At 44.5% G+C, this 12439-nt stretch overlaps 1 protein-coding gene across 1 annotated transcript in view; it reads right to left on the bottom strand.

Moving 5' to 3' along the window:
- The window catches only part of SLC28A3 (solute carrier family 28 member 3), a 106442-nt gene that overhangs the window by 78218 nt on the left and 15785 nt on the right, over nucleotides 1-12439 (bottom strand). The window contains exons 2-3 of the mRNA XM_040355523.1: nucleotides 5672-5761; nucleotides 3600-3655 (exon numbers count right to left, since the gene is read on the bottom strand). Coding sequence (XP_040211457.1) covers nucleotides 3600-3655; nucleotides 5672-5761 — 146 coding nt within the window. The remainder of the gene's footprint in view (nucleotides 1-3599; nucleotides 3656-5671; nucleotides 5762-12439) is intronic.

The following is a 12439-nucleotide window of genomic DNA, read 5'->3' as shown; positions in this document are numbered from 1 at the left end:
GATACAAAGTTACACGAATATTGATAGCACATGACTTAGAAACAAATGGAATGTTTTAAAAAAAGAGCACATTTTCTGCCTGAGGCCTCGTACACACGACCGTTTTTCTCGACAGAATCCATCAAGAAACTTGGTGGCAGAGATTTTTTTCCCGAGGAAAACGGTCGTGTGTATGTTTTTCATCGAGAAAACTGTTGAGGAACTCAATGAGAAAAAAAGAGAACAAGTTCTCTTTTTCTTTGTCGGGAGTCTCAATTTCCTCGGGCTGGTTTTCGACGAGAAACACATTCGTGTGTATACTTAGAAACCCGCGCATGCTCAGAATAAAGTATGAGACGGGAGCGCACCTTCGGTAAAAGTAGCGTTTGTAATGGAGATAGCACATTCGTCACGCTGTAACAGACTGAAAAGTGCAAATCGTCTCTTACCAAACTTTTACTTAGCACGCAATAACATGAAATTAGCAAAAGCAGCCCCAAGGGTTGTGCCAGTGGAATCGAACTTCCCCTTTATAGTGCCGTCGTACGTGTTGTACGTCACCACGTTTGAGAACGAGGAGATTTGGTCTTGACAGTGTGTACGCAAAGAAAGCTTGTCAAGATTCTCGACAAGCCTGACAAGGAACTCGTCGAGGAAAACAATGTTTGATTTACGACGAGTTCCTCGGTCGTGTGTACGAGGCCTGAGTCTCAAAAAATAATCTTTGCAGTCAGTCTGAAAAATAAGTATTTTAACCATAGAATCCAAATATTTTTTTTAAATAGACCTAGCCTCCAATCTATTTTTTCATGTTAAGGGATGTGCTAATGAATCCATAAGTATAATTGTATTTGCTCCTTAAAGAGCTCATTATTCTTTCTCTCCAGTAGGATGGCACTATATTTGCTTAGGCTCCAGATTTATTTCCCAGTCGAGGATACTTGCCAAAGGAAGACATAATCATATAAATGCAGGTTTCTGTAAAATTATTTTGGTGTGCAATTCCGCAGTCTCCTGCTGCAGCCTTTCATCTTGAGAACTGCATGAAAGTTACAATGTGCCAATAGTCCTAATATTAGTGATCACTGGAGGGTGGGAGTATGAGGAATGCTTTCCTCCTGTCAGCAGTAGACTGACAACAAAATTCTTCTAATATGCCTTTCTCATGCCTAGGTATTGTCACTTGAACTCTAGGGGCCAGATTCACGTAGCTCAGCGGATTTATAGATCCGCTCGATCTACGTGAATTAAGATCCGCTCCCGCAAGTTTAGGAGGCAAGTGGCTAATTCACAAACAACTTACCTCCAAACTTGCGATGGCGGATCCTAAATCCCCCGGCGGAATTCAAATTCCGCGGCTAGGGGAGTGTACTATTTAAATCAGGAGCGTTCCCGCGCCGATCTAAATGCGCATGCGTCGTCCGGGGAATTTCCCGGCGTGCATTGCTCCCACTGACGTCACTAGGACGTCAGTGGTTGCGACGTAAGCGGGACTTGCGACGCGCGTGTTCGTGAATCGGCGTACGCAAACGACGTAGCAAAATTCAAATTCGACGCAGGAACGCCGGCTATACTTAACATTGGCTGCGCCTGATAAAAGAAGGGGTAAGTATACGACGGAAAACCGCTACGGAAACGACGTAAGAACACTGCGACGGGTCCGCGTACGTTCGTGAATTTGCGTATTTCGCTGATTTACATATTATTTATTAGGGTTGTCCCGATACCGATACTAGTATCGGTATCGGGACCGATTCCGAGTTTTTTCGGCGGTACTCAGACGCCGATACCCCGCCCCGATACACAAATAGAATACTTGCCACCCCCGTCGCCTCCCGCCGCCGCCGCCGCCGATAGCCGCCGACCGCCGCCACCGAAGCCGCAATCCGCCGCGATCCGCCACCATCCCCGCTGCCGCCGACTGTGTAATACGCGCGGGAACATTACAGCTTTGAATAGCTGTAATGATTCGCATCGCGCATAGACACTCCCCCTTGCTCGGGTGAACTGTCCAATCCCGAGCAAGGGGGAGTGTCTATACATAGCGCGAATCATTACAGCTTTAGCTGTTATGTTCCCGCGCGTATTACCAGTCGGCGCTCGGCGGCAGCGAGACACAGGTAAGGGGGACATCGCTGGATATGGGGGAGACGATGGCTGCATATGGGGGACGATGGCTGCATATGGGGGACGATGGCTGCATATGGGGGACGATGTCTGCATATGGGAGACGATGGCTGCATATGGGAGACAATGGCTGTATATGGGGGGGACACTGTCTGCATATGGGGGACAATGGCTGTATATGGGGGACAATGTCTGCATATGGGGGACAATGGCTGTATATGGGGGAGACGATGGCTGTATATGGGGGGGACACTGTCTGCATATGGGGGACAATGGCTGTATATGGGGGACAATGTCTGCATATGGGGGACAATGGCTGTATATGGGAGACAATGGCTGTATATGGGGACAATGGCTGTATATGGGGGAGACGGTGGCTGCATATGGGAGACAATGGCTGTATATGGGGGGGACACTGTCTGCATATGGGGGACAATGGCTGTATATGGGGGACAATGTCTGCATATGGGGGACAATGGCTGTATATGGGGGACAATGGCTGTATATGGGAGACAATGGCTGTATATGGGGGACAATGGCTGTATATGGGGGAGACGGTGGCTGCATATGGGAGACAATGGCTGTATATGGGGGGGACACTGTCTGCATATGGGGGACAATGGCTGTATATGGGGGAGACGGTGGCTGCATATGGGAGACAATGGCTGTATATGGGGGGGACAATGGCTGCATATGGGGGACAATGGCTGCATATGGGGGACAATGTCTGCATATGGGGGAGACGATGGCTGTATATGGGGGACAATGTCTGCATATGGGAGACAATGGCTGTATATGGGAGACAATGGCTGGATATGGGGGAGACAATGGCTGCATATGGGAGACAATGGCTGTATATGGGGGAGACGATGGCTGCATATGGGGGACAATGGCTGTATATGGGGGGGACAATGGCTGTATATGGGGGGGACAATGGCTGTATATGGGAGACAATGGCTGGATATGGGGGAGACAATGGCTGCATATATGTGGGGGGACAATGGCTGGATATGGGGGAGACAATGGCTGCATATATGTGGGGGGACAATGGCTGTATATGGGGGGGACAATGGCTGCATTTGGGGACACATTTAAAAAAAAGTATCGGTATTCGGTATCGGCGACTACTTGAAAAAAAGTATCGGTACTTGTACTCAGTCCTAAAAAAGTGGTATCGGGACAACCCTATTATTTATCGTAAATCAGCGGGAACGCCCCCGGCGCCATTTTTTAATTGAAAAAAAGATCCGACAGTGTAACACATTGTAACACTGTCGGATCTAGCCCTATCTATGCGTAACTGATTCTATGAATCAGGCGCATAGATAGGACCAGTGTAAGTCAGAGATACGATGGTGTATCTGTAGATACACCGTCGTATCTCTTTGTGAATCTGGCCCAAGAAGTGCTTTTCAATTGCTAATACATCGAGGCAGTGTATTTTACTTAGGTCTTTGGCTATTGTAGTTATATTTGGTAAATAAATAGTTTACCTCTTTTTTTCGTCTGCATCATCATATTTAGCCCGGGGTATTGAACTGTCTCCTAGCTAAATGGAAGATGCAAAAAAGTGATAAAGAATCAATAAAAGACATTCTAAATACGCTAATAACCATTTCAAATATTAAGGAAAAGAAAGTCATCACAAAAATGTCTCCATATTGTTATCTCAAGCTGGCTGTATTATGTTAAGGATCATAGGGCCAGATTCACGTAGAATACGACGGTGTTTCAGAGAAACGCTATCGTATCTCTTCTGTGAATCTGGCCCTGTATTTCTAGTTTGCATGTGTTATATTTTAGATCCACTTATTCGGTATTTACTTTGAAGTCATTTTTCACAAAGACTGCATAAATACATACTACTATAATGATGCAACTAGATTTACATTTCAACCCACCTAAGTTGTAATTAAACAAATTATGATCAAGGAGGAAAGTTACTTCCTTCCCACACATGAGATAATTACTGAATCTACTTAGTGTTCACTGTAATGGTGGTTTAAAAAAACAAGCCATCTTTTATTAAAGGGGAAGAACAGGGAAAGGTTTGTTTACACTTACCTCTCCCTGTTCTTCAGCTCTGTGACCCGATTGCGGGACACCGGCGGCGATCGGGTCCATGGGTCCCACGGGTGCGGTCATGGAGCTCAGGACCGGGTCGCAAGAGCACCGCCGCCGTTGTGCGTGACCCACGGCTGGGATCTTAAAGGGGACGTACCTGTACACCCTTTTGCCCACGTGCCATTCTGCCAACGTACATCGGCGTGCGGCAGTCCTTAAGTGGTTAGGCTAATGAATTATTGGTTCACTTACCTTTTCCTTCAATTTCTCTTCTAAATGTTTTTTTCTTTGTCTGAATTTCTCAATTCCTGTTCCTCCTCAGTAAGCTCTTCTGGCTGACTAACCCCCAGCCAGAACAGCTCGGATGATGGGGGCAAGTTTACTGAGGAGAAACAGGAAGTGAGAAATTCAGACAAAGAAAAAAAACATCATTTAGAAGGGAAATGGAAGGAAAAGGTAAGTGAACCAACAATGCATTAGCTTAAAGAAACCTATTTAGAAAATAAAAAACAAACCTTTACAACCCTTTTAAGTCTACTTTAACATAAACCTTGAACATTGGGTATTTGTATATGTGTGTAGTTGACTTGGGGGATGCTTTCATAGGACTAAAGGCTGCAGTGTCAATGCTGCCACACGAGCATGTTCTAACTATGTAATTGACTGCCCAATATTTATCTCTGAAGCTCATTTGTGCAGAAGTCAATGTCAGCAATCAAAATGTGTAGCGAATTCATATACAGTAAATGTTCTGCCACAAAACTTTTCTGGGTACCTTTGAATCATGCTAAATTTTTTTGTTTACAAACTTTTTTATTTGGTACAAAATGGTGGTACAAAAAGCAAAATGGCATACAAAAAAAATATTTTAATAATGATGATTGTAATCAGAAATACATGTGATTGTTGCTGATTAAAGGGGTTGTAAAGGTAAAAGATGGTTTCCCTAAATAGCTTCCTTTACCTTAGTGCAGTCCTCCTTCACTTACCTCATCTTTCATTTTGCTTTTAAATGTCCTTATTTCTTCTGAGAAATCCTCACTTCCTGTTCTTCTGTCTGCAACTAAACACAGTTATATGACACTTTCTCCCTGGTGTGGAGAAAGCCTCTTGGGGCAAACAGGAGTCTCAGGACGCCCACTAACACACAGCTCCTTTCTCTATCTGCAAAGTAGAGATTATCCTGACACTCCTGCTCGCCCCCTCCCCCCACAAGAGGCTTTCTCCACACCAGGGAGAAAGCCTTGCATTACTGTGTGGAGTTACAGACAGAAGAACAGGAAGTGAGAATTTCTCAGAAGAAAAAAGGACTTTTAAAAGCAAAATGGAAGGATGAGAAAAGTGAAGGAGGACTGCACTAAGGTAAAGGAAGCTATTTAGGGAAACATTTTTTTCCTTTACAACCCCTTTAAATATAGCATTCAAAAGTTCTACTTAAAAAAAAAAAAAAAAAAAATACCTTAGTATTCCTACACATACTCAAACTATTGGATTATCTTACCTGACCAATAATGATAGAGTCTTTATTCGAACGCTTCCTGTCTTGGAAATCATTATTGTTAGGTGTGCCCATGTATTCAGAATCATCATTCTAATAATAAGAAAAACAGGTTATGTGTACTATTAACCATTTGTAAAAAAATATTTAAACACAATGATAAGCTGTAGCCGAGTCTTTAAAGGAATTTAGGGCCAGATTCACAGCGGAGATACGACGGAGTATCTCAGATACTCCGTCGTATCTCTCAGAGTATCTATGCGACTGATTCATAGAACCAGTTACGCATAGATATCCATAAGATCCGACAGGTGTAATTGTTTTACACTGTCGGATCTTAGGATGCAATACCGCGGGCGCCGCTGGGTGGAGTTTGCGTCGTATTCCATCGTCGGGTATGCAAATTAGCAGTTACGGCGATCCACAACGGATTTTCGCGTTCGGTACATCGTCGCTAGTCTAGTTTCCCGTCGCAATTTTAGTCGTCGTTTGACCTGCCCTAACTTTACACAGCACACGTATGTGCTGTATAAAGTATGGCCGTCGTTCCCGCGTCGAAATTAAAAAATGTTTTCTTCTTGCGTAAGATGTCCGGGAATATGAAAGTACGCTACGCACCTCGCCGTTCGAAAAAATGACATCACTTCGCGCAAAGCACGGCGGGATTGTCAAAACAGAGCATGCGCAGTAGGTCCGGCGCGGCAGCGCGCCTAATTTAAATGTCACACGCCCCTTTGAATTGCGCGGGCTTACGCCGGAGGCTTGGTGCTTGGTGAATCAGGCACTTGCGATGAAAACTTGCGGTGGTGTAACGTATCTACGATACGTTACGCCGCCGCAGTTCTTTGTGAATCTGGCCCTTAGATCTTAAATTCCCTAATAGTTCTAGAATTTGAATGTCCAGCAAAAGTTTTTCTAATTTATAGTTTTAGAGGTTGATGTGGACTTTCAGAATGGCAAAGTGTTAGAACCTCTGTCATGCTTGTACACCTTCTAAACTCCTCTTACTCAGTGGCTTCTACCAAAGAGGGACACAGATATCAATAATAAGATGGAAACCAAGTAACCTAAGAAATACAAAAATACAAAAAAATACAAAAGAAGTTTAAAACACGTAATTCTGATATACTTTCCGATCTATTTACTAATGTTAGCAACATAAGGATTAAAAATAGTGATTGGGAGAGTGAAAGTTCCACTTTAACATGTGTGTATTACACGTCAATCATGTTAACCTGGCCTAAAGCTTTACCTATTTTCTGAATGGCCTGGAGCCTAATGACACAAAAGGGGTTATTTATGAAAGTCAAGTCCACTTTTCACTACAAGTGCACTTTCAAGTGCAGTTGCTGTAGATTTGAGGGGGACATGCAAGAAAAAATAAATGTAGCGCCCCCTTGCTTTCAGCATGGGCACTACGCTTTAATTTAGTGGGGAACGGGAGAGTTACCTTGCTCCCATTCAATGTTTGCCTAAATTTGATGACCTCTGTCATTCTGGAAGTTCCACTGGGTCAGACTGTGGTCAGGGAGTGCAGTGCCACCCCTGGCCGGCAGCTGGCGCTAGAAGGGTTCTGGCAGAACAGATCTTCTCCCAGCAGCCAATTAGAGGATGTTTTCCCTCGCGGGGCATGCTGGGGGAGGGTATATCTGTGAGAGAGGTCATGTGTCGAAAACTTTCCGCGGGGTCCCCGTTCCAGGTGCGGTACCCACCTTCAGGGTACGCGCATCCATGGACCCCGCCGGCGTGGCCCACCAGAGCTGAACTTTTCAGCGAACCTCTTCCTGATGAGAGAAGGGACCCCACAGCTCCACTGGGTTCCGAGGCCTATTAAAAGGATCCTAGTTTGGGATCGGGTGTCCGGACCACTGACAGGTATGCTTACTGTCATCCGGGGACCATTTGCAAAATAAGTCTAATGGGAGGACGCTCTGTCCTTATTTACTTAAGTCCTCTATTGAAATTGGCCTGTGGCAGGGGCCCTAGAGACAGGTCTGTGTGAGAGACCTGTTCCTCCCAGTATTATTCAGAGTGACGCTCCGGCTGCCAGGCCTGTTATAGGGGTCTGTCCGGGGGCACTTTACTCAGTCCGAGCAGAGTCGCAACGTGTATATATTCGGTTTACTGCAGAGCAGAGTATTGCTCAGTTCTATATCTGGGCCTGATACCCATAGGTGTGCGCAGCCTATTGCATTAGGGTGTGCACACCAAAGCTCAAACACACATGTGTGTGTAATATACCATATATGGCAGTGGGCAAGTCAGTAGGGCTTTGTCAGCAGGGCAGAGATCGGCGTCAGTAGTTTATCTTTATTTGTATTATTATTATTATTATTTTACAATTTTATTTTTATTATTTTTTTTTTTTTTAATATTAGTTTTTTTAGGAGCCCTGTTTTGGGCCTTTGGTTAAATATCAGTGGTCTAAACAGACCCCTGATGTCTAACTTTTGAGGCAGAGAAAGGGACTGAGCACAGAGATTCCCCAGTCCCTTTCTCTGCAGCCAGGCAGCAGGGGGAATCTGCATAGTACAGGGTGATTAGGGTGTGCCCAGGCACACCTTACATCCTATGTGCGCACGCCTATGCTGATACCGCATGGTTCTATTTCTTCCTTCATCAACCTTGACCTTCCTAATGTATGTTGATGTTGGCCATGTTTGGCCTGGACAATAAAGCATTGAAAACTCTTTATTGGATGTCTGGACCTCCACTCACTGTTGCTATTCTCACCGTTACACCCGTAGACACTGTGAGGGTAACTTAGTAGGCCGGTCCCAAATCATTTAGCGGCTCCTTCGGGGGTAGCGCCACATAAAAAAAAACAGCATTTTTGCTTGCACACGATTGGATGATAAAATCAGCAGAGCTTCCCCTAATTTTAGAGCTTCCCCTCAGATCTACAGCGACTGAACTTACTTGTCTTTTAGAAGTAAAAAAACAAAAGACCCCCCCCCCCCCCCACTCTGCCCAATAATTGCAGCAGCACCTTTTCAAGTCTGAACACCAGACTTAATCAATAATATAAATAAACAACAAGTGCACTTACCCCTTTAAATTTCATACACTAGGACAATCAGCAAATATGTGTGATTACGTGTATGCAATGACCTTATTGATGAAAAAAATGTACTTATCGTATACATAAATAAAATTATAAAATGAAACCACTTGTGCATAGATAAATAAATAACCCATCATAAACATTTTGAAGTCCAGGAAAAGTTCAGATGCAAAACAACAAAAAGTGTGGATCATTTGTGAAATAGTCTGAAAAAAGTTCCAATTCCAACAAACTCAGTGAAACAGTGCTTCTCGGTCAGTGGCGGCTGGTGATGTTTTAGGATAGGGGGGGCGCCAGACCCCGCCCTTCCTATTTGACCCCTCCCACTTCACAAAAAACCCCACCCCTTATACTCTGTCCCCTGTATTCCACTTGCTTCCACCCATATAGTGTCAGGAGTATACAGCTCAGCATCACAGGACAGAGTATACAACTCAGCCTCACAGATCAGGCCAGCATTACAGATACGATATATAGATCAGCATCACAGATAGAGTATATTGATCAGAAGCTTCACATAAAGGCTATATAGATCAGCAGCTTCACATAAAGGGTATATAAATCAGCAGCATCAAAGAAAGGGTATATAGATCAGAATCACATAAAGGATATGTAGATCAGCATCACATAAATAGTATATAGATCAGAATCACATAAAGGGAATATAGAGCAGCATCACATATATACTGATCTTGCAGCACACTGTCAGAACCCCCACACTGGTGGAGGACACGATAACAGCAGGACACCAGCACACTTATAGCAGGCCCACAACCGGCTTGTGGGACACCCTGATAGCACCCGCTCGCTTGGGGCTCTCAGGACACACTGACATCCCTCCCCCAACCCAAAGAGAGATCGAGGCACACCAATTGCACCCCACACCTTGGGGCTCACAGGATACCAGCCAACCCCCCCTCCCCCGGCTTGCAGGACACACTAATAGTACCAAACCACCCACTGCTCAGGGCTTGCAAGACACATTGACAGCACCCCCCCCCCCCCCGTGGGAGGTCCGGCACGTACCGGGCTGTGGTGTCCTCTCCTCCTGCTGTGTCTCATTCAGTGGGCAGCAGGCAGCAGCAGCGGTGGAGGAGTCTGCTCCTCTTGCTTCCTTCACTCTGTGTCTCCTCTTCCGCCAAAGCCAATCGGGAAGCAGGTCTCACTTTCCTGCCTCCTGATTGGCGGGGAGGCACTGTGGTGCGAAAATAGTGAAAATTCATTCACTATGGTCACACAATTGGGTGGGATCAGGGCGCACTATCTGTGCCCAGAGCCCACCCTTTTTTGAAGCCTATTAGAGCCTCTGGCTCTAATCAGGTGATTAAAAAAACACCCCAAGTCCATGTGTCTGGCTTCCTGAAAGGGGCCATGCGCATGGATAGGGAGGCGGCGGCAAGGATAAGGGGGGCTACGCCCATGCACCCACAATGCCACTGTTCTCGGTATGGAAAATTCGCTCTAATAGTCCCACACTGGGATAAGACTAGTCATGCAAGGCAGCTTACCAGATATACTGGTTTCAGCAAAAGAGGTCTCACAGTGCTTATACAGTAGATATAAGAAATATCTCCTCCATCCCACTCAGCATGCCATCCTTCCAATATGGATAAAACTTACAGTGCCTTACAGAGCAGAGCAGTTTACAGCCACAAATACCAGTTAGGAAATAGAAAGAGGAGAAGCTTCATAGTGCAGCTAAAGTTTTGAACAATTTAATAAAAAAGGTATTGCACTTACAGATCAGCAGGAACTTGACAGCATATACAACACAATCAGGATCTGACTGAGCACAGCCTCGAATCCCGGCGGCATGCACACACAAAGATGTCACCTAATCAGCTCCACTGATGCGTTTTCCCCAAATGGGCATCTTCAAAGAAGCCACAAATAACCTAACCGGTATTTGTGGCTGCACACTGCTCCGTTGTATGGGGCACTGTGAGTTTGACTCTTGTCTTTTAAATCTGGTTTTCGGACACTGAATCCTACATGGAACACTATGCTACTTTTATGTTTTCAATGTGTTGGTCCATTTGGGGTGCACTTGGCCCTAGCCCCACTTCCCTGTTTCTTGACAACTGGCCCCAAGCCTGTGCTCGGCAAAGAAATGTTGGGTGCCATCTAGAATAGGGTGACCAGACATCCCAGAGTGCAACATTAAGGGGGGGTGCAAAATTATTACTGTGCCCCCCAACCCCGGCACAGGGACTGTTGTGGTCCAGCCTGTCCCCCATGATCCCTCTGGTACGGGCGGCCCGTGTGTGTGTGTGAGAACGGTGGAGGGGAGGGGCGGTGCAGAGCGTACGGCGGCTATTGGAGAAGCTCTTGGCAGGGGATACAAAGGAGCGGCTGGGTGTCAGAAACAGTACCTGGTGCTCGGGAGATCCCTGCTCTGATGGGTTATAATGGACCGATCTACACTGTTCATGTAGGGGGGGGGGGGGGGGGGTGAGTAGTACTGGAATTCTTGCCTTTTTTGTACCATTTGGCAATAAAAAAAATGTCCCCGGTTTTTATTTAAAAAATCTGGTCACCTTAATCTAGAAGCCCAGACATTTGAAACTACAACTGCTCCAAAAGAGCATTATACAGTAGCTGTTTGTGTGCACATTGAAAATGAAGGCAAGTATGTTCCCTTGTCCTGATCACAATATTCTGTAGTTTTTAGAGAAGGAGGTTACAGGCAATCATGTGACAAGTCTAGATTAATGTAAAAGGACTGCAGCATTACAACAATAATTGTGATTATACTTGATGTTAAAAGTTGTTCTTTTATGACCTTATGTGTACCCATATGGTGGGCTCATTACAAAATTATGAAATATGTATGACTACACAGTGATAATCATGCCACTATTCATAATCACTCTGAGTCAGTAATTCATAAGTCAGTCATAGCTACAAATATCAATTAAATCAGCAACCGCAACCTACAGTGGAATCACAACACTCATAACTTTTTACTCCCACGTTACAAATACACACCTCACCTCTAGGTATAGGAGGAATTGCCACAATGTTTAAGCCTGTAAATACAGTATACTGCTTCCATATATAAAAACAATTATGGACTTTTTCCCGTCGGAAATCCCGGCCGTGTGTACGGGGCATGAAGGTTTATTTACCTTCATGCATTCTATGATGTGAATGAGTACAAAGCGAAGCACTGTGTACATAAATGGCACTATGAGCACTATTGTAATTGTATTTATACAATCTTGCATACATTTTGAAATAAAACATTATAATATATTTCAAACAAATGACAGGAATGAGATGACATTCAAAGGACACTATCAAGATGAAATGTCCACAGGCAACATATAAACTTTACATATTGGCAATCTGGGATTTGCCAATTAAAGCTGGAAGCGGATTGTTTGCTATGGGCAACTGCTCCAATGTATGCCTGTATATTACATGCAATTGCTTTGCCAGTACACAAAACCATAAAAAGAAGTAAATATATTAGCAAAAGCACTGTGAATATTCAAAGCATTGTGTTGTGGACGCAAATGTATGAATGAGCACTCTGATCAGAATATATATCAATATCTTAAGCCAACGTAAGTTCCTTTTGCTTTATTAAATTGTGTAGTACACAAGCAGCCAACAAAAAATTTTCAACATCTATCTGTATTGTCGAACTGTAAAATGATTTACTTTGAAGAACAAATATCAATGTAGCACTGGTCTCCCAAAGA

The sequence above is a fragment of the Rana temporaria genome, chromosome 1 (assembly GCF_905171775.1).
Source record: "Rana temporaria chromosome 1, aRanTem1.1, whole genome shotgun sequence".
Lineage (NCBI taxonomy): Eukaryota > Metazoa > Chordata > Amphibia > Anura > Ranidae > Rana > Rana temporaria.
Note: the sequence above shows the minus strand (reverse complement) of the source record. Positions and strands in the feature narration are given on the sequence as shown.